The following is a 23,277-nucleotide window of genomic DNA, read 5'->3' as shown; positions in this document are numbered from 1 at the left end:
TGCCAGACACACACTCAGGTAAAACACCTGCACATAAACACGAGTAGTTTTTAAAAATTTATTTCTCTAGTAATTTCACATCACACTTAATTACTTTCCCAACTCAACTCCCCCAGGCTGATGTTGTGAAGACTGAACTTTCCTTCTTCTTCTTCTTTTTTTTTTTTATTAACTTGAGTATTTCTTATATACATTTCGAGTGTTATTCCCTTTCCCGGTTTCCGGGCAAACATCCCCCTAATCCCTCCCCCTCCCCTTCTTTGTGGGTGTTCCCCTCCCCATCCTCCCCCCATTGCCGCCCTCCCCCCAACAATCACTGGGGGTTCAAGACTGAACTCTTCTGTTGTGTCTTTGATCTCAGTCTCTACCATCACTTCTGCCTTACGTTCAACAATTACTTTTCTAAGGCATTTGATCAATTTATTTCATGTTTGTGAAATGGATCTTTAAATATTTCCCCCTTTTAGCTAAGTCACTCATGGTTTTTCAGTGTTACTCTTTGTGGGAGTAAACCCGTTTAATAATTAGTTCATTAAACAATTCATAAAGTACAGTATGATCATATTATTTTCCCTCTCCCAAACCCTCCCGGAGTCTCCTCATTTCCCTAACAATCCAGTAGTTTTTAGTTTTTTTGCTTTTTTGTTTTTTTGAGAGTATAGAAAACTTAACATCTTATGCTTAGTAATATTTTTTTAGCATGGCCTGATGTGTCCATGGTATCAAGATGTGAATTAAAAAAAATGCATAATGAAATTCTTTCATGTTTATAAAGTATTCATTTGTTTTCACATTACACTTAATTCTTAATTGTGTTATTGTAAAAAAAATCTTACAGATTTTCTCATATTGTTTAATCATTTCATCGTTTTAATGTTTTACTGATTTAATTTTTTCTTTATTTTTTGAGAATCTCATACATGCATATAATGGAATATGATCACATCTATACACCCCTGCCCATTTCCCCCTCTTGTTTCCTCCCATATACCTCCAAGATATCTTCTTCCCAACTTAACATTTTTTTTTGATAGCCCACTAAGTCTGGTTATTGCCCATCTGTGCTTGGATATGGGGCCATCTGCTGTGGCATGAGGAACCTACCAGTGGCCATGTCCTTAAAATCAAATGACTTCTCCTCCCTCAGCAGCTATCCACAGCCAAATGCTCCTCAGTTATAGGTGGAGCCTGAGGATCACCTACCATTTTTATGCTGGGACTTGGGCTGGCTTCATTTATGCAGGTAACACAGCTGCTATGAGTTCGTGAATGTGATAGCTACGGGATGACCAAAAGACTGCACTTCACAGCTCTCTTCCCCATCGTCAGGTCCCTACATTCTTCCTGTCTCCTCTTTTGTAATACGTAATGTTTCCTTATCCTTGGTGCTTAGCTTAACATAGATGTCCTTGTTTAGGGCTGAACACTCTGTCTCTTACTCTCAGCACGTTGAACACTTTTCCATCTCTCTACTGGCCGCTGTCCACTGTATAAAGAAGCTTCTTTGACTTGATTGATCTCAGCTCAGATCTATCCATATGAACATAAGTATTTGGAAGGTAATTTGACAGCGTGACAATTCTGAAAAATAACACTAGCAGGTACTATCCAAAGGCCTATGATTTCCCTGGCCACAGCTTTTTGTCCTTATTTTTTACAATCAGGATTACAACAGCAGGCATACAATTCTCTCCTCCAGGTCTGTTGTTATGTTCATTTATTATTTTCTATAGCAGTTTATGATAAACTCTCTCCCTTACTCATTTTAGACTAATTTAGTAAACTTGGTTTCATTTAATATTTCTGTTTCTTTCTCTTTATATCATTTCTAGTGCTGTTTATTTTGTGTGTGTCAAAATAGTCACCTTCCTGAGATGTTTTATTCCCACCTGGCCCCCTCCAGGAAATACTGGCTACTTTGAGTGGATCTATTACTTAAGAAGGCCAGACCCAGGTTATTTATGTTCCTGTAACCCCAGGAATGGAGCTGTAAATAAAATCTAGGTACCATGGCAACACTGTGAATCACTGCTGACCACAGAACAGCTTCTTGTAACAGTTATTCTTTCTCCATCAGAAAGAAGCATCTTCTTATATAGGTGTATACTTGGCCATTTTAAATGAGTTTTAAGATAAATTATTCATTTTTGTTTGGATTGGTACCAGTATGGCCAGCCACTGTCATGTCAAATGGCGATCTGCCTTTTCTTAAGAAGAATAAATACATCTTCACAAAAGTATTTATCCGTTTGTTTACTGATCTACGAAGATGTAGGCCTTCTTACTGAATTGACTCTTAACTTAGACAAAGGAAGGTAGAAATTTGCTTCGTAAGCTTTGTGTGCATTTACTACTCACCAACAGTGCACGCTTAAAACTTTTAGATGACATGAAGAGTACTATGTGCCTTGAAACTCACCAGTCTAATGATATTTAAAAAAGGAGTTAGCCATTTACATAAAATTGAACACTACCTATAGCATAAAATTAAATAAGGTATTGATCATTGTGATTAGGGCATAAACTGGACTGTAACTGAGGTCAAAGATGATGTAATCTAGATATGACAGTTACACAGGATTAGATTTATTGTCTGAACCCTGCCCCGTTTCCATGGAATAATCTAGATATGACAGTTATGCAGGATTAGATTCATTGTCCAAACCCTGCCCCGTTTCCATGGAATAACAGACTAAGCACTGTCTGAACGTGTACTCTGGATTCTGTGGTTAGGAGCCTTCCTCCATTGTTACAGTACACGCACTAGAGCTCCTTTCCTTCTTTTACATTTCTGCAGTTTGCTAGGCAGTCTACACTGAAACCCATCTGAATTCCATATCTTCAGAGGAAAAGCGCCTTCACCTAGTTCCTGCCCCTCCACTCCCTGTCTTTTTGCTCCACACATCCATTATATTTCTCAAAGACACAGTGGAAACGCACAACTCAGGTGGGGTTGCCTCGGCTCAGAACCAACAGCTATTGAAAAATGACCATGGAAAATGTGGAGGTTTAAAGCTCCGTTTGAATGATGCACATCTTAGGAAAATGGTCTGTGTTGTGGAATGTCTTCCTAATTGTGTTTGTCAGAGACTCACATGCATCATCTTTTTCAATTTTATCAACTTTTATTTGCTTTTAAAATGAGTAAATTGAAATGGAAGAAGTATTTCAATATCTCTAATCTGAAATCTGTAAAGTAAAAACACATTTTAAAATAATGATTTTTGTAGGAGCAAGGGTGTAGCTCATGATAAGCATGTATATAGCATATGAAAGGCCCTGAGTTGATTCTTAGCACTGCAAAAATCAATGTAAGGAAAAATAAGTAAAATATAGCCTGTATAAATTAAAGATAAGTCTAATAAAGTTAAGGATGAATATACTGAAATACATTCTAGAGAGCCCAAAGCAGGTTAGAATAGTAGTTCTGGATGTGAACTATGAACATAAATTTATGTATGAAATGATTTAAATCTTATTTCATAGTTGGTTTTCCTTAGAAATTTATATTTATTGTGTATACTATAATAATTTATTCCTGTAAAATTAATTTTAGTCTTAATAAGTACTTTTTTTAAAAGAACTAAATTTTTTATTGGATTTTTTATTTACATTTTAAATGTTATACCCTTTCCTGCTTTCCTGTCCATAAACCCCCTATCCCAGCCCCTTTCCCCTTCTTCTGTGAGGTTGTTCCTCTGCCAACCACTCACCCCTTCCCCCCTTCCCATCCTGACATTCCCCTACACTGGGGGGTTCCAGCCTTGGCAGGACATAGGGCTTCTTCCCCCATTGGTGGCCAGCAAGGCCATCCCCTGCTACATATGCAGCTGGAGCCATGCGTCTGTCCATGTGTAGTCTTTGGGTTGTGGTTTAGGCCCTGGGAGCTCTGGTGGGTTGGATTGTTGTTCTTATGGTGTTGCAAGCCCCTTCAGCTCCTTCAATCCTTCAGCTCCTTCATATTGGTTGCACACTGACTTTCTAAATCTTAAAATAGCCTCTTGGATTGAATTGGAATATTGCAACAAATAGTAATGTAGAGTTAAATTTTCTACAATAATTTTGGCATAGTTTTATTTGATTTTATATGTATATATTTCTTCTAGACCTTCAAGAAGATAAAAAAGTTGTTTCTTATTTAGCTTTGGGTTAATTGTCCAGAAATAGAACAAAGACATATAAGACAGAAATGTTTTATACTTTTCAATCTAATGCTGTAAATGTAACTGTTCTTCTGAAATACTGGGTATTTACTTGAAATGTGAATATTTAAATTAAATATTCTTCATGATCAATAAGCATAGTTTGAGTAATGAATCAGTGCAATTTGAATTGTATATAAAGTGCCTTAGGTTTCTCAAAAATCGTTTTCAAGAAGTACTTCAAGAATTGCAGTGTCTGTTATTGTACAAGAGTCTGTGTTCACTAGTGTCTTGGCACCAAAGTAGTTTAGTGAGATCATAATTTAAATATTCCATAATACTCTAGAACATTAGTGTACAATGGCAAAAGCATGCCACCCAGGAAGCATAGCTTCTCATTTCATTAACAGAATAAAACCCTTCTTGATGGCCAGCTTATAATACTACTGATGACATTCTGAGGCTCCTAAGTATTTTACCATTGTTCCTTAACTTGTGATCTGCAAGGAACTTCCAGACTTGCTAAGATGTATATATTTTTTCTAAAGCAATGTTTTAATAGTACTAATTTATAACCATGTCATGATCTGGCTCAAATCTCTACAGGTTTGTGAATATGCATCAGTGGTTTTTCTTCATGCGTGAATTGATCTCTCTTGATTGAGATACAAAGAGCAGTTTCAGCACATCTTATCCACAAGCATTTCATAATGCATTTTAAGACATCCAGTATATATTTTTGTTTAAAATTAACATGGTATCTATTGTTATGGTCATTACAATGTGTCAAATTTAAAGATAGGGTTTAAGTCACCCTACTAAGTCTGTATGTGTTTACAACAATGGTGTTGATTAGTAGAACTTTTCTCTTTTTTTTTCTTTTAGTTGTCTGGTAGTATTTTGGATGTATATAGTGGCGAGCAGGGCATTTCTCCAGTTAACACTGGTCTTATGAATGCTTCTTGTCCAAGTATTCTACCCATGAAGAAGGAAATTGCAGGTAATGTTGTTTTTTAAAAAGTTTTACCTCTTAAAATTTTGTCGCTTGCAGCAGATATGAATGGCATACTGTCATGCTGAATAGATTTTTTTAAGCTGTGATTACAATGGCTAAAAGGGAGAAGCATTGAGAGTAAATACATAATTTCTTAATATCACTAGGCATTAGGTTAATATCATTTACATTTTAACTGAGTAGATTCAATGTTTTAGTAGCTCATCATACACTTCTCTCAAACATTAACAATATGATCCCATCTTTCTTGGCCTAAAAGATTAGCCAATTAATTGTTTTGACTCAGAGTTTCTTGTGAGACTGTGTTCTAGAAATTATCTGGGTCCAGACTATGACATGTGAGGGGCCTAGACAATACACTTCAAAGCTGGTACATACACAGGTTGTGAAAACATTGTAGGTTAAGTAGTCTTGCTTTGTAAGTGCATGGAATACTACAGAAGGTTCTATAGATGATACAATATAAGTAGCTTTGGGAGATGCCTTGGACATTTCCTTGGCGTTCCCTTGGTCTCATAAACCCAGTTAATGGTGAAGGAATTACCCAGTTTATGGAGACCAGGGAGTAAGATCATTGTGAACTCTTTTGAAAATTGGATACTACCCAGCCTTTAGAGAACTTTGCCATTCCCTGAGTGGTAGAATTGTTTTGACATGAATCTTTGATATATGTAACTAGCTCCCATTCCTTTGATAAAGCAAGCACTCATAATTATTTTTTAAGAGATTGGATTCATCCCCGAATCTCAAAATTATAGGTATAACAGTAGAAGCTGGTGAAGAGCTTAGCACTCTCTATGCACCATATGTGCTCAGAGAACAATTATATTATATTCATATTATGAGGGAGAATCCTAAAGCACCAAGTTTGGTAACTGGTCACATGACTGTTTTATGGAAAACTAGAAAGCAGACCAGGCTTATGTTACTCCAGGTCTTAAAGACATTGTCATTGTCTTTTACTAAAAATACCTTCATATTGGCACCAGATATATTGTTACACGATTCTAGAACAAGCAATATTCCATTTCTAGCTAATGTTTCTGAACATTGCATTGAACGACTCCAAGGTTGAACTAAGCCTCATTTCAATTATCATTCTTTTGTTCAGAAACTGACACTAGAGCTTTGGCAAAGGAGAGACAGAAAAAGGACAACCACAACCTCAGTGAGTATATTTTCCTTTTCTTCAAACAAAGTTAATACAAGAGAAAATGCATGTGGATAAAGGATATGGTCTTTTGCTGTTATTCAATTAGTACTTGAAATCAGATTATTGAAATGAATTGTTCATACTTAGCAACTTGAACCATTTTTGGAAGTGCAAACCTTAAGATCTCTTGAAAAGGTCTTACAGTTTCATAAAACGAAGCAACCTGATTCTGTTTTGATCCTGCCTTCCTGGGCAGGGTGTGCTGGACTATAACAAGTACATTTGGTTACCCTGGAGTAGTGGCGTGATTCACCAACTCACAGACTTAATGAAACAAACTGGCCATTAAATGTTGTCACTATGTCAACAACAAGTGGACAACCTCATTTATCAATATCTCTTTGCCCCTCCCTTTTCAATGAGTTGTTATCTGAGAGGTATAGCTTATGTTGTAATGCTAAATTCTGCAGGCCTTCTTTAGGTTAGTTTGACTCTGATTACCAGAAGGAGAGGAAGAAATGCAGGTGAGGGGGGTAGATTAGCAGCAGAATGCTAAGTCTTGTCTTAAGAGCTTCACAATCTCAAGTGACTTCTACTAATTGAGTGTGAAACAGCTTTGTTCTGAGAGGCAAGTCACAATAGGAAAAGAATAACAGTGCAAGCAGGAAAGAGTATAACCTGAGTCAAACCAGCAATTTTCTCATATGCAATAGACTGAAACTCATTCTGTAAGTACCTGTGAAACCCAGACCAGTCCTTATTGTACCTGCTATGTCAGACTGGTGAGAGTTAACTGTGAGCAGAGCAGGTCCTTGCTTCTCACTTTCTTGGGTGATGGCCTTTGGATTTCCTTAGTCCTCAGATACATTGCAGGCAACTCTAAATTAGAATGTGAAATAAGGAAGTGTGCAGAACAAATGGTTGGTACAAATAGTTATTATGCTGAAGAACCATGAGTCCCATGAAAATTTTGCCTTTGCTTTCTCTTTTTTGTCTTTTATGTAGGCAGCAGGTTCTTTAATGTTTAGTATGTTTGTTGCCAGCTATGAGTCTGAGCAAAGTATTTTGTAACTGGATTCTCATGCTAAATCATTTTATTCTGAGGTAAATCCATGTTAAAATTTTAGTTCCATGTTTCTTTCTTTCTTCCTTTCTTTCTTTCTTTCTTTCTTTCTTTTTTTTTGACTTTGTGAAAGAGCTTTATTGAAATCTTATAGTCACCTTTTAGTGATTTGGTGGTTCTTATTGTAGTCACAGAATTATACAACCATCTCAGTCCCAGTTTTAAAAATGGTTTTCTCACCTTGAAAAAAAACCACATACCCCCAAGTATGGGTGTGTATTTCCAAGAACTCATAATCTTTTAACAATTTGTAACTGGATTCTCATGCTAAATCATTTTTATGATTGTAGCTCCATGTATCTTATCTGTGACAAATGTAAAACATTTAAAACTACAGAACCTGTGAGATCATTGCATGATGCCTAAATATGTAAAAGTTAGAAATCAAATTTGAAAATACTAAATCCTTATTAAAGCCAGGAATGCCAGGAGTATATTGAAAATTCTCAGGCATTCTGAGTTTGGCCTGGGAAAACTGATGCCAGCTTTTATCTGGCAACCTACTTCTCGTCTCAGTTTTATGCTCTCAGTAGCTTTGACATGAGTGAACACCCCATGCTATACACATACTACCTTTCAGTTACACATAACTGGAAGTGTGATCTCCTTCTCTAAGGAGAGGAAAGCTCAGGCCAAGGCCTATACTGGGCCTGGAAATGAGCCCTGGAGAGTAGGAGGAAATTCCTCTGACAAGTTAGCCAGACTGCCATTCAGCAGGATTCTCATGTCCTTGGTCTGCTTTGGTTTACATGACCAGAGAAGGTGAAAGTGGTCTACTGAATGTCAGTCAGGGTTAGGCTCTTGTTTGCCTGGATTTAGGGATTACACTGATCAAATGAATGATACAAATAGTAAAATTTTGTTGTTTGTTAATATGAAAAATTTTAAAGTAAATTGTGTATAACAAGGAAAACATTGAAGAACTGAAGTTATAATTATCTGTTTAAAATCTTATATGTAGAATCTAAAGAGAGTAAAGAAGCTTTTGATAGTATACACAAAGTAGAGTTATACAAAAATATTTTGAGCATAAGACTAACCTATTTTGAGATGAAATCAGGTACACTTTTCATTGTTGCTATATGTTTTATCTATGAAACAGAATATAATGTATGTGAACACAGAATTGTTATCAAATTCTCACTGGGAACATATATGGTTCTCTAACAGTTGTCCTTCTCTTTATTTATGTAGTTCTATTTAGCTTCTTTATAAGTCATCTGTGAGGAAGTGGGGCAATTGGTAAAGAGGACAAACAAACTCAATGATTGATTGGATTCTAATAAGAATGTGCTTATTCAGGAGTTACAGTTTATTAATTGCACCTACTCAGTAGAGATTTATGAAGGCACATAATATTTGTTATGACTACCCTAATTTCATGTATCATATCTCAGTTCTCAAGTGTAAACTGTTTGGGTATTTTATACTGTTTGTGAAGTATTTTTTAATGGACTTTTTGCTCAGATGTCCCTGAATACCTTCTACATATAATTTGCTACAAAAGTATTAAGTAGAGTCAATATAGAAAGCTCATCATATCACTGACAATGAATTATTTATATATATACATATATGTATATATGTATACAAAATTGCTGTAAATAACGAATGTTTAAAAATTAAGAAGGAGAAATCTTAAATAGCTTTTATTAATAATTTTTGGATGGCTGGCATTACACATGTAATATCAGCCTAACCTAATGACCTAATTTCTGAAGTGTATATATTGACTCTACAAAAATATGAATTTTTAGGTTAGGTACAAATGCATTCAACAATAGTTCCAGATATGTCTGATTCAAGCGAGAGTTTGAAAACTACTTACCTATATATTACTGAAAACTTTAAATTAGAAAAATGCGCCAGCAAGATGGTGCTGGGGGTAAAGGTATTGCTACCCAGCCTGACAACCCGAGTTCGATTCCTAGGATCCACACCACGGAAGGAGAGAACCTGTTAATGCAAGTTGTCCTCCGACCAGCTCCCCACACACACAAATAAATAAATACATGTTTCTTAAAACAAAAGTAAATTAGTTCATCTAACTCACATACATTTAGTTGGCACCTCTCATATGGACTGAGCTACCTGGAGATGCAGTCATTATTAGCTGATCATGTATACTTACATTGAGGACATTGTATGAGAAAAGTAAAGCATGCAGACGGCCTAGAAACATTACACTAATAGACTGCTAGAAAGTGTATCTGTGAAGTTTCAACCAAACAGGATAATCATATGACTAGATATGTGCCTAGGTATATAACTTTTAAGCAAATTCAAAGAACAAAGGTGTTTTAGGAAAATATTTTATTGTGTTATAAAGTATACATTCACAACTCTATGATGAAAAATTTTAGTCTAAGATATAATTAATTTTTATCTTATTATTTAAAGCTTTTTTTTGACTAACGGAATTTTTTCTTTTTAATATTTTAAATGATTATTAAATTTACAGATGACCAACAGTGAACTGTGTTTTAATGAGAATAATCAATAATATTTCTTTCTTTATAGTTGAAAGAAGAAGAAGGTATAATATTAATTACAGAATCAAGGAGCTTGGCACTCTTATTCCAAAGTCTAATGATCCGTGAGTTCAAAATCATTTGTGCAATAACGTTGTAGTTTCAGTATCCCACAAATGGGTGGGTGGGAAAAGGGAGGACAGATCCAATGACCAGGAAACGAAGCATCTGATAGAAAAGATAAGTCTACTTCTGGTCTTCCTTTAAAATACCTATTTCAATGTAATAGCTATCAGGCATCAAGCCATTTCTTAGACTCATCCTTCTGATCTTAAGAAGAAGTATATAAGTTTACCTCAGAACATAGTGGCTCTCAGCATCCTAAGACCATCATTAATTTAGTGATAGTGCCAAAAGCTGTTTGAGGCTGACTAGGTAATAGCATTTCTCCAAACTTTAAGATTTATGTGAACATTAAGATTAAATTGTCATAATTTTAACTATGTTTAATTTCTGGAGATATATGTGCACAAAAAGATGGGTTGTAAAATACTGTTGATTGATGTCAAGCTGATTCTTATGGCAAAAAAAAACAGATGTGATGTTTGAGATTGCAGATATCAAAAATAATTAATATAATTTTTCAATTTTGAAAGTAGAGGTTTTGTACCAAGAACAAAGTCATGATCTGCATGTCTGATCTTAAATGATGATTTAAAAATGATCTCTTCAAGTATTAGCAATTACCCACAACCCAGAACAGAGGGTGTTTGATGAAGAGATACTTGTAAGAACTGAAAACATTCTTTTCTTAAATCTAAATGTTATAACTAAATTGGGTAATTAAATAATTCATATTTGAGAAGAGTGTGGCATTTATCCCCATGAACACAGTAGATAGTGCAGGCATCTAGGTGAACAAGGCAGAAAGACCCAACCCAGAACAGAAAATTGAGGAGCTCAGGCCTAATTTGGGCTATTTGGATAGTCATTCAAAATTCACTAAGGGGGCTGGGGATTTAGCTCAGTGGTAGAGCGCTTACCTAGGAAGCGCAAGGCCCTGGGTTCGGTCCCCAGCTCCGAAAAAAAAAAAAGAACCAAAATTCACTAAGAGTCTGGCGAGATGGGTCAGAGGTTGAGAATGCTTGCTGTTCTTCTGGAGGGACTGAGTTTGGTTTCTAGCACCTATGTTGTCTAGGCAAGCCTTGCCTGTAACTCCAGCGTTAGGGCATCCAACATCTTCCGTGTTTTGCATACATACTTGGCATATATTCACACAGACGAGTGCACTTACAAATAAACTTACTTATTTTAGATATGCTTAGTTTATGGTTTTAAATCTCTGAGTGGTTATCTGCATCTATGTATCTACGAGGACCGTGTGCATTGCAAACACCACAGGGCAAGGCATTGAATGCCCTGATACTAAAATTATGGGTATGTGTTAGCTACTGTGTGGGTGTTGAGAATTGACCTTGGGTCCTCTAAAACAGCAAGCACTCTGAAACACTGAGCCAACCCTCCAAACCATATACACAAAACTTTAAAAATAAGTAGAAATCAGTAAAATAGAGTAACTTATTGCCTTTATAGTTGTTTCTGTAAGCAAATCAGCAAGGTATGTGACAATACATTTCAAATGTTGTTTGAAGAATTGTATTCTTTAATATTTTATGGCTGCTTTTGTAGTATAAATCTTCCTTGCTTAACGCATGGTACAGCATGCAGAGGACAAGCTTTCCCTGTAAAGATATAATGCCTTAGTTTTATAAAGGTTACAGTGTAGTTACTTAACCCTTCCCTTATAGCCCCAGATCCAACAAAGGCTACATGTAAATGAATGAGAATGATTATGGCCTCTGAACTATTGGCAAAGCTGTCTATGGAAATCGCTTATCTCATTCTGGCATAGGATGTGGGAAATTCACTTACCACAAACTCAGAGGAAAGAGAAGAGGTTTGGGGAAACCTCATCATAAACATTCCTAAGCGTCATCTTCTTTGTTAAGGACATCAGTCATTATGACTCTCAGAAAGGGGGGGAGCTATTGTTTGTCTTGTTTTATTACACAAACAATATTGAAATCTTGCTATAGGCACACTGAGAGTCAAACAGTAAATGTGCCTATGTGTGGATACCTGATAGAGGCAGGGCAGACTAATAACATGCCACTCAAAGACCCAAGCACGAAATTCTACTTTAGCACACTTCATTCCCTGGCTTGCCAAGGCCTCACTTATTATCTCAATGTCCTTTGAGGTTCAGCAGGAAAGAGGCCATGGTTGAATCTAGAATCAAGCATCTTGAAAAGGGTTTTACATGAGAAATGGAATCTTGATTCAAAGGCCCCAAGAATGAATAGCCTATGAAACAATTTGGACTGGTTGGTTGAATTTTGCATGTTAATACAGATAGCTTAAATGTTTCAGAAAAAATACTAGGGAGAGATCATAAACCCAATGCAGAGAAGATGGGATTTTGTTTGAAGACCAAAAGTGACTGAGAAGTAGTATTACTATGTTATGGTTATGGTCAAATTAAAAACTAAAGCACAATCTGAAAACAAGTATTAAGCAAGATTATGAATTTGAATAAATAACTCTCAGTTGAGCCTGTTGCAGAGATGACAGCCATTAACATGATTAAGGATATATATATTATATATAATATATATATATATATAATTTTTGTTTAAGAAAATAGCTGTGTGTGGTAGCTCACATTAGTAATTCCAGTTCTTTTAAAGTAGAGTCAGGAGGATTACTATGAGTCTGAGCTCAATCTTGGCAGTATAGTGATTTCTAGGCTGTCCAGCATTACATAATAAATGATGTCTCAAATATCAAAACGACAACAACACCATCAACAACAATGACAACAGAAACAAAAACAAAACACAACAAAACAAACAAACAAGTGGAGAAAGCCACACTTTTACAGGAGACTGGTGAAGCAACCAAGGAGATCTGGAGCTCACTAAATATCATGTATGTCTGAACACAGGCGTTGTGGAATATCTCCCTGTGAGAATATTTCCATCTCTTGAGACTAAATTCTGGGGAATGACAGCAGAGCTACCTCAAAGATGCTGAATTCAATGACGTAGCCATTTTTTATATAACAAAACATTCAGAAATTTATTTTACTTTGCAAATCAAGTTCACGGGGTTAACGATAAAAACCATACAGGAAAACTATAGTTGAAAAATATAAATCAGACATGTCCTGGTGTTTTCTGCAGTTTTTTTGGTTATAAAATTTTAATGGTTTGAAGGGGCTGTCATACCCAAGGTGACAGCTGATGTGTATTTCCGCAGCTTTACCTGAAGAAAATCCTACCCCAGCTACACCTTAGGTCTTATTCATTTAACACTACCTTCAGATTTTTAGTTTTCCTAAAAGTGCTAAGTTCCTCAAAGATAATTGCTTTATGCAGAATTAAGGGGCAAGGTCCCTGTTCTTTGTTTAGTAATGTGTTTACATTCCACATTTCTATCATAACATATATTCTTTCAAAATATATTGTTGTTAATGCTATAATATTTGAAATTATCTTGGGAGACAAGACATTCATATGTATATGAAAATTTTTGAACTCAGATAAGTAGTGCTTTGGGGTTCAGATTTGGCAGTAATTGTCCTATTTTGATTTTTTCCATTTTTAAATGATTTTTTTTAAAGATTTATTTATTTTGTATATGTGAGTACACTGTAGATGTTTTCAGACACACCAGTAGAGGGCATCAGATCCCATTACAGATGGTTGTGAGCCACCATGTGGTTGCTGGGAATTGAACTCAGGATCTCTGGAAGAGCATTCAATGTTCTTAACCGCTGAGCCATCTCTCCAGTCCCCCAGACTTTTTTCTTTATTTTGGAAATTTTATGCATATATACAAACAAATTTGATTATATCTTTCCCTCATTTCTCCCCTAAACGTTCCCCATATTCTTCCAAACAACCTCCCCCACTTCTCTCTCTCTCTCTCTCTCTCTCTCTCTCTCTCTCTCTCTCTCTCCCACACACACACACACGCACACACACACACACACGCACGCACGCACATACACACACATTCATATACACACTCACACTCACACACATTCATATGCACATTCACAAACACACATATACTCACACACAAACACATACACATTTATATACACACTCACAAACACACACACACATACACTCACTCACATATACTCACATACGGACTCACTCACACGTTCATATGCAACATTCATACACACTCACAAAGGCACGCACACACACATACACACACACACACATACACACACACACTCACGCATACATCCAACTAGGTACACTTAGTGTCGGCCATATTTGCATGGGTGTGGGCCATGATCTTTGCTTCCTATTCTTTCTCTGTCGTGTCCCTTCCCCACTCCATGGGAGCTGTAATGTTCCATGAGGCTCCTGTTACTACTTAAGAGTTCTAATCAGGAGACCACAGTATTTCTCAGATGGATACTTCCTAGTTAAACAACAAAAATGACTTGTCTTTTTATAATAGCTTCATATGACAGAAACTCCTGTGAATGGGCTGCATTCTAATAGTCAGATTAGCCCTAGAAAACTGATAATCAAAATGACCAGTGACGTAGCCTAGGGCATTTAAGTAGATGTGTGGCCACTTAAAAGTCTGTAAACCTTTCTTCTAATGTATGAATACCATCTTCCTTTAATTGTTCCATAATTAACTATTCATAATCGATGCTAATAACATGAACACCAAGCTAAGCTTCCATGAGTAATATTCAAATAGATATGTCATAGACTTTATATTCCTATATCTGACCCACATTGAGTAAATGATTAACTTTATTACAATTTATAAAGATGATTTGAACCAGAAATATTTTCAATATAGTTTTAGACAATGTAAAACAAAAACAACTGTAGGAAAATGTTACTTTTCCCTATATGCTTATTTTATACTATATGTAAATAAAGTTTTGGAGCAGGGGAGATGGCTCAGTAGGTAGTGCTTGTTATTCAAGCATGAGGCCCTAAGTCCAGATTCCAGCACCCACATAAAAATATAGCTTGTATGTGGTTGCCTATATTCTTCCCTGTTGGGAAATGGGAGCAGGAGAACCTTGGAGCTTAGTTGACCAGCCAAAATGGAGGAGCGAGCTTCAGGCTCAGTGACCAGCGTTTTCTAACAACTGTAATTAATGTCTGATAATTAGCTTGTTCTTCTTCCTAATGCATCTTGATAGTTCTCATGCAACATTAGATCCATAATGCTTTCAGATATTAAAATCATCATTAGCTTTTCCTACACTTCTAAATTTATATTTCTCTTATATTAAACGCATTTTAATATTTTCTGTGCTAATGCTTAGAAAAGTTTTTTTCAAAATGTTTAATTCTATGAATTTACCTTAAAAATTTAAAAATACTAAAATATCTAAAAATAGTTTTCTGAATTCAGCTGTTAAAAATAACAATGTTATCATTGGTGTAGAGAAATTGACTAATGTTTTCAGGAAGCTGGCTCTATTGCATAAAGAAATGTTTCCCAACTCTGTTGTTGGGAAACCACTCAGGAGCATCATTCAGAAAAGAGTGTATTTTTTCTTTCTTAGAAACAAAAGCAACCATATTAGGAAATAGGTTAAAAGATTGGTACATTTGAAATGATCTTAAAAAGTTTAGGTTTAAGTCATCAGTAATGTACATTTCCTGGTTCATTAATGCAGAAATACTGCACATAGATTTTAATCTTAGGGTTAATAATAAAAGCAATTTTCACTAAAAATATAAAAACTGTAATGGTAGAATCATGATATTGCATTTAGCTCTCCCACAAAAAGTCACTTTATTACTTTCTTTTGACACTTATTTTCATTCTGGGATTAATTTTACTATATAAGGGCTTCTTAACTATTCTATTAAAATTTCTATTCAGAAGCAATAATATCTAAGAGTGAATAATAGTCATGTAAATCATTATTTCATATTAATGTAAAAGATTTTGTAAGTTCTTATGAATTCTGCTGACATGCACAATTGTGAAAGGGTTATCTCTCCCCTCTACAGTGATATACGCTGGAACAAAGGAACCATTCTAAAAGCATCAGTGGACTACATCAAGTGGCTACAAAAAGAACAACAGAGAGCCCGGGAGTTAGAACACAGACAGAAGAAATTAGAGCATGCTAACCGGCAGCTTATGCTCCGCATTCAGGTTGTCATGCAAAGGTTGCCATAGCTGCACAGTGAACTGCTGACTGTCCTCTCACTGTTCTTATTCCTTGTTTCCACTCGTGCATTGCTTATTAAGAACTATTTTTAATTGGAAAAAATAACTTTACTCTCTCTCAGAAGGTTCTGAATTGAGTTGTTTCAATTAGATTTTTTTTTTTTTTTGATTAGAGCTTTAAGACCAGGATGACTTAAATCAGCATAGAGTAGGTGAGAACCAATTACCAAATGCAGAAAGTAATGTTGATTTAATACACACGAGATATTATCTCAGTACACACACTCACCCAGGAGACACATAAACAAACTCACTGGGAGACACATAAACAGCACAACAAAGTGCTCCATAGTTCTGTAAGATGACTTTGGACACTAAAATCTCTCCTTCCTGGTTAGTTTCTTTAGTAACATTGTTGTGGATTTCATTGTGACAAGGCCTATATTACTAGTTTACATTGTAACTTCTCATCTGTTCATGTGTCACAAAATGTTAAATATGGGCATTATACCTCTATCTCTTCCTAATACAAAGGAATATATTAATACATTGCATATAATATATTAATATAATGCATATGGTTACCTAATATGCTTTATTATAGTGAAACACTCGTCAGTTTGGAAGACTTTGTACAATTTACATATTACACTACTTGGTCCAAGCCACTATGCATTCATCAAATCCCATGTAGCTTATAGACAATGAGAGGATTTTTTTAAAAAATTAAGTAATTTTTAGGCACTGTAAGTCCACCAGATTTCTTTATTTGTAAAACTGTACTTTGCACACCTCTTCCTTTTGAACACTAGTTAATATTGTGTTTTATTTCCAGTTTGCTTTCAATAATTATGTCAACTTGTCCAATGCATTATTTAATCGTTCTTATTGGAAATTGCAGGAGCTAGAAATACAAGCACGTGCTCATGGTCTACCAATCCTGGCTTCACTCGGCACAGCTGACTTTGGTACCCACATCACTAAACAGCAGACCCATTCTGAGAAGAACTCAGTAGGCTGTTGCCAACAACTGACTCCATCCCAGGGGACAAGCCCGGAGTTCTATGAGCAAGCTGTGGCTTTCTCTGATCCACTGTCTCACTTCACAGATTTATCGTTTAGTGCTGCTTTGAAAGAGGAGCAAAGATTGGATGGTATGCTACTAAGTGATACAATATGCCCCTTTGGGACGGACCCGCTACTCTCTGCCATTTCTCCTGCAGTTTCCAAAGCGAGCAGTCGAAGCAGCCTTAGCTCAGAGGATGGCGATGAACTGTAAGCCACAGACAGACTCAAGTCATCAACCAGGAAGCAGCTCCGTGCTGGTGCTTCTCAATCGTGGTCTGTGCTTCATACCTGGCTTTCACTTAATTCTCTGAAAGGAATGATTATAAGTGATGGAATATCTCATGGGAAGAAGAAACATGATGCTAAAGAATCATTGAAGATCACAGTATTGTTGCCCACTTTGCCTACAGAGTTCAGATTTCCTTACATTTAATTTCCCTGGAAAGTGGTTCAACTTAATAACCACTGCGGTGTTAATACCGTCAGAGCTGTGACATCATAGCATATTACTGGAGTTACAGTCTCTCAGGAGACTGCAACATCCCACTCCCCTCTCACTTCCACACCCTGCCTCACCTTCTACAACATCATTTTCTGAAGATTCACAACTAAGAAGATTGATGATAATTTTTTTCCTTTGTCTGGTGGACATATTACCTATAGTCAAATCCTTGTTGGGGGAAAAAGTATAAAATATTTTTTTTCACTAAAACTTGAATCTAAGTCTGTAATAAATGAGAAAAATTTCAAAATAGAGCAAAGAATATGTCTAAAAATATTATTTTCTAAAATCATATTCTGATTCTTTTAATTAATTCAATGAGACTAATTCTAAACATCTTCTTGCAGATTTATGTATGTATGATTTCTTTAGATAAACAAACACACTGAGGAATCCTCTCCAGGACATGGTCCTACATTAAATTATTTTATACAAATACTCACATACACAATGCAGGTAGGATGGATTGTTTTAGTCTACTTCATTCCTCTGATTATCTGATCAATGCCATAAACTATAATTCATTTTTTCCTCAAAATATGTTTTAGCAACTAAAATACTAGGAAAATTTATCTGGTATGTAACATAGGTCAATTCTTGTTGATGTAGATTATCACAAAAATTGACAAGATATTGAATATTAGATGACCAACTGTTCATCTGTAAGCCAGAACTACATTTTATTTTATTCAAATATGATTGGAGAGATACTCTTATTCCCTTGAAATTGAAAGTGCCCTGTGGTCTGGCCTTTGTTACCATTTAGTACAATTTAAGTACTTGTATACATAGTACTTCATTTGTGTTTTTCTTCTTGAACTTTTCCAAACTTTTATTAGTACACAAATTGCTTTGTCTGAATTTATGGAGGACCACCTTGAATGGTCATGAATCAGTCAGCAATGGTTAGGGAATGCTTAAAACTTCACTAGGGCCCCTGACACTGTTGAACAGATGAGGAAGGGTGCAACAAGAGCACACGAAGAGCAAAACCAAAAGGTAGAGGATGTGCAGAACTAAAATCTAAACATAGATTGTGAAATGTAAGGGTTCAGAGATAACAAAGAAGATTACAAAGCTCGGTGGGAAATGCATCATGTAAAATGCACAGGTTAGAAAGGAGGGGGTTAATATAGGGCACAAATACTAACCAAGCGATCGAAGAAAATACATGGGGAAAGTATCCTCCTGGGCCATTTGGTTGATGGATCTGTATAACCTCCTTTGAGTGTTGTAATGAAAAGTAAGTCTTGTCTGTACCAATGTAATAGAGATAACGTTTGTAACAAAGTTAAGTAACAAAGTGTATAATTCTTGGCGCAGTTGTAATCTCTGGAATATTCAAAGATGTTTAGTATTTTGACCACAATACTTGCTCAAAATCTTTTTGGTTCTTTTCCTAAAGAAAAGGGCTGAAACTCAAGCTCCTTCTGGATATCAACAGTCTCTTGCTTACCATACATCAGCTCTGACTCCTGTGAAACTAGAAAAACTTAATTGTTTGAGATGGAAAAGCCCTTCATAGTTTCTAGGAATGGCAGTTAAAGTCAGATGGGTTGGTTCAACCTAGGGCACTTAACAACTTTAACAATAATGACAAAGGTTTCCTCAGGGTTGATAATGTGATTTGACTTTGCAAATCAAAGGGAAATAAATGTTTTGTATCCCATGGAAAACATTTCTAGCTGGAAGATTATTTCTTTTGTGCTTCTGCTGTTCCCCTTTCATTATGTCTAAGGCTTGCATAGGTGATCATGTTATTCTGACATAATTTTCCATCCTCTAAAAATAATACTGCTTATCCAAGGAACTAAGGTCTCATAGTATTAGATAAAATAAGGATTTGGCAGATTGATTGAGCCTAGACGTAAGGTTCTGGAGGAAAGACTAATACATTTAAAGCCCCATTTAGAATGTGTGATTTCAGGGAATTACAAAGTGGGTAAGGACACTTTTAAGACAGCGCTGAATGATGCTATGCCCATTGTTGATCAAAATAATTTAAAACATCTTAAAACATCTTAGACAGTAATTTTTAAGTTTTCACAGCATGGGTGCCTCGAGAGCTTAGTGACAACTATCTCTTTCTTTCCTAGAAAATGGAGAACTAAGTATGGACATAATTTGCACAGATCTTAGTTTTTAATGCTCCAAAGAACGTCTCCATGGATACCAACCAAAAGTTTCTGCATCACATCTGTAACACACACAGCTACTTAACTATGCCTTCATTGGAACATGTGTATAACAGCTAATACCTTATAGAGAGACTACTTAACACTGTATCCCACTTCTAATAACACGGAGTTATGCATACTGAATATAAAATTACTTGTCAGAAAGCTGTTCATTCACAAAGTAGTCCACATTCAAGCAACACCTTACTCAACAAATTATGTCTTTCATGTGTTCTATATTTAAAATTTAGGCTTTTGTGTGTGAACATTAGATTTTGTATTCATCTTACGATAAGGTTTGGCATGACACATGTAAATTTTAAGTTAAAAATAAGATAAACTAAAAAATGTTATTTGAGCACCTGGGGGTCTTAGGAAGAACCACAAGAAAATTGATTAATTAAAGAATATTATTGCAGACTTTACCTACCAGAGAAAAGAAAATCATTGTCAAAGAATCCTAGTACAAAAAGGCTAATTATCATACCACTACTAATAAACAAATTGCCAACCATGTGAAGAAGCAGTACAATTCAATGGTAACTTTATTTTAGTAAATGCTTGAAGATAATGTCCAATCCAACCTCTCTCCCCATTTATCAGCAACCTTTCATCCATTCCTGTTGGATTACTTCCTGTGGATTTGCATTAATCAGCTTTTTCCATGTCCCAATTATCTAACGACAATGAAGACCCCAATGATTAGATGTAGCTTTTATTCCTTTAATGCTTGTTCTGGAAACCCTTTCCTGTATCTATCGGAGAACCTGTACGCAGGACAGTCTTTCTTGGTTTAGGATTCTGCCAGTGTCCCCCTGGTTTTTCTCTGCAAAGGTAAAATAATTTCTTTTAAAAATAGATGATGGGGATCCCCCAAAATATCCTTCTTCTTCAGTTTAGTCTCATTTGTTCATGCTCATACATGATTTCATAAATTGCCTCTTAGTGTTTCCTTTAAAAACACATATAAGGAATTTCTTGTTTTATTATGCCCACTTACCACAAGCTTGGGAGAAATTACATTTCATAAAGGAAAAATCATTTATTTTTCCTTTCATTTAATATTGTAAACAATGCTGGGGTTTTCTTTCATGGTGTTATGAAAATACCATCTTTTCTCGTGCTGTTATCACAGGGTTTTAACATTAAAATTAAACATTAAATACAAGAATGTCATAACTGAATCCTCCAATTTTAGGTGGACATGTATTGTTGATAGGAAGGACAAGATAAGACGCATTTTAAGCCTCAAAAAGAGATTGAGCTCATAAAGCTTTTCTACAATATTTTTTTATGCTGCCATTTTCCTGCCACGACATCTAAGATGTGCACGAAGGCTGAAATCCATGAATCATATTGCTGTTTCATCAGCGTTAGATCAACCTGGGTTCTGTGAAAACAAGCGAGGCTCGAGTTTGCTTCGATGTAGATGAGGGGAGGTGGAGAGATGCCGCAGACTCGCGTCGTTTGTCCTACTGCCTGCTACATCAGTTCGTAAGCTTGAGATAGCAACTGAGTTCACGGAAGCTACCTGCACAGAGACTTCATCCCGTCTGCTATTAAATGAGTGCTGAGGTTATGTAAACTTCTCCACATCATCTATTGACACATAATTTTTAGCTATATGTTTTTTGATCGAAAATATATCTAAATTGAAGGGGGAAAGCCCCACAAAAATCTATCCTTCAATAGGACTTACTGGCATGTCCTAGTAACAACAGCACTTAGGAAACTCAAACAGTTGAAACATTGAGTGCGAAACCCACGAAGGCTCTGGGGTAACTTGCAGACTAGCCAACATCGTAAGCTCTTTATTTGTTGGTGGTGGTAGCTTTTTTAAACCTACTTCACAGCTTCTGTGCCACCTGCTCTTTTTTATTTATTTATTTTTTTGTGAGTTTCATGGACAATATGAGCATATGAGAAATTATCAGAAAAGAGTTATTTTTATGTAAACAAAAATCTTTCCTAGGAGTCATATAATTGGAGGGTAAAACGCTTTGTGTGCATTTTACACATAAAAGGGAACTTTTTGTCCTCATCGAATGGTTTGCTCTGTGTATTCATTAACAGTCAAATGATTTCTATTGTTTCTGCTGATAAAATCCTCAGTAAAATTCCAGTTTCTGCAGCATAGAAGGCATAAAGAGTAAGTACAATGACTTTGATGTTTGCAAGATTATCATGTCCGTTCCTATGCTACCTTTAACGTTTAACATTCTATAGTTTTCTACAGAGACAAGTTTTATATTTTATTAAGATCTTATTTTGTGTAACAAATATAACAGTAAAAGAAAGTGGCAATAATTATTTTCCCCAAAGAATTTTATAACCAGTAACGTATCTCTTACTTTTAAAAACTATGAGTGTGAATGCTTAAACAAACATTGCAGAGTCTTATCTAGGGGCATAGCCATTGCTTATGGCATGCCAAGCTAAAAATTAATTCAGCTATTTAATCTTAATAATAACAATGTAGTTAAAAATCTTTGACTTTAATAGCATTACATATATATGAATAGCCGAAGTAACATTCCTGTAATCTTAGTTTAACATTGGTTATATCAAGAAAACATTGTTAATATAATAAGACTGTAGAATTTGTAATTATTGCTATTTTTCATTTTAATAACAAAGTAATGTGTCTTATTTTATATGAAAATGAGGAACATTGGTGTACTTTAATGCATACATGAATTTTTGTACAAGTACTTTTTAAATGTACCAATATTTTCTTTGCACATGTTAAATCAAACCCCGTAATCATTAAATGCTTTATCCAGTCCTCTTTATTCTGCCCTAGTATGTAGACTGTGCTGGGAAGTGCCTTGCAAGTTAATCATCTCTCAGTATACTTAACAGCAGCAAGGCTTCACGACTGACAACCGCTAGCTTGCTATACAGGTCAGGCTGACAACAACGATCCAATATTTTTCTATTATGGAAAGTAATTGTTACATTCTCTAATATGGTCTCCTGCCATCTGTTTCTGCATGCTGTTATGGCTTCGATTTATGAAAAATATTTATCAGGATGTTGCAAAATTGCTAACAGGCATAGTGGTAGCTGTGAAATCCCCACAAAACCTACAAAGCTTTTTAATATATTAGATACTCCCCAGATGATCTAGGATAAATAGAATACTGTAGTCTAATGTGTCAAACATTTTAAAGCTGCTAATTGTTATTGACTACACCCATCCCTTGATAATGAAATTAATAAGGACTTTCAGAAGAGTTAATACTTTCTAATATTTAATGCCATGTTTATGAATTTTCTTCTTATATACTTGATATATCAAATATAATAAAACAGACCCAGTTTAAGTTAATTATAAAGTGATACTCTGATTAAATACTCTGATTAAATTTTGAGGTTAAATGCTAGAAAAT

The 23,277-nt window shown here is 35.5% G+C and overlaps 1 protein-coding gene across 2 annotated transcripts in view; it reads left to right on the top strand.

The window, feature by feature from the left end:
- The window catches only part of Tfec (transcription factor EC), a 74,108-nt gene extending 54,722 nt beyond the window's left edge, over window positions 1–19,386 (top strand). Inside the window, exons 2-6 of one of the 2 annotated variants that reach the window (XM_006236128.5) lie at window positions 5,028–5,142; window positions 6,269–6,325; window positions 9,954–10,029; window positions 15,976–16,123; window positions 17,040–19,386. In XM_006236128.5, coding sequence (XP_006236190.1) covers window positions 5,028–5,142; window positions 6,269–6,325; window positions 9,954–10,029; window positions 15,976–16,123; window positions 17,040–17,417 — 774 coding nt within the window. In that variant the 3' untranslated portion in view covers window positions 17,418–19,386. The remainder of the gene's footprint in view (window positions 1–5,027; window positions 5,143–6,268; window positions 6,326–9,953; window positions 10,030–15,975; window positions 16,124–17,039) is intronic. The other variant, NM_022379.2, reaches the window with a different exon arrangement.
- The last annotated feature ends 3,891 nt before the right edge of the window (window positions 19,387–23,277 follow it).

Source organism: Rattus norvegicus, chromosome 4 (assembly GCF_036323735.1).
Source record: "Rattus norvegicus strain BN/NHsdMcwi chromosome 4, GRCr8, whole genome shotgun sequence".
NCBI classification, from domain to species: Eukaryota; Metazoa; Chordata; class Mammalia; order Rodentia; family Muridae; genus Rattus; species Rattus norvegicus.
Note: the sequence above shows the minus strand (reverse complement) of the source record. Positions and strands in the feature narration are given on the sequence as shown.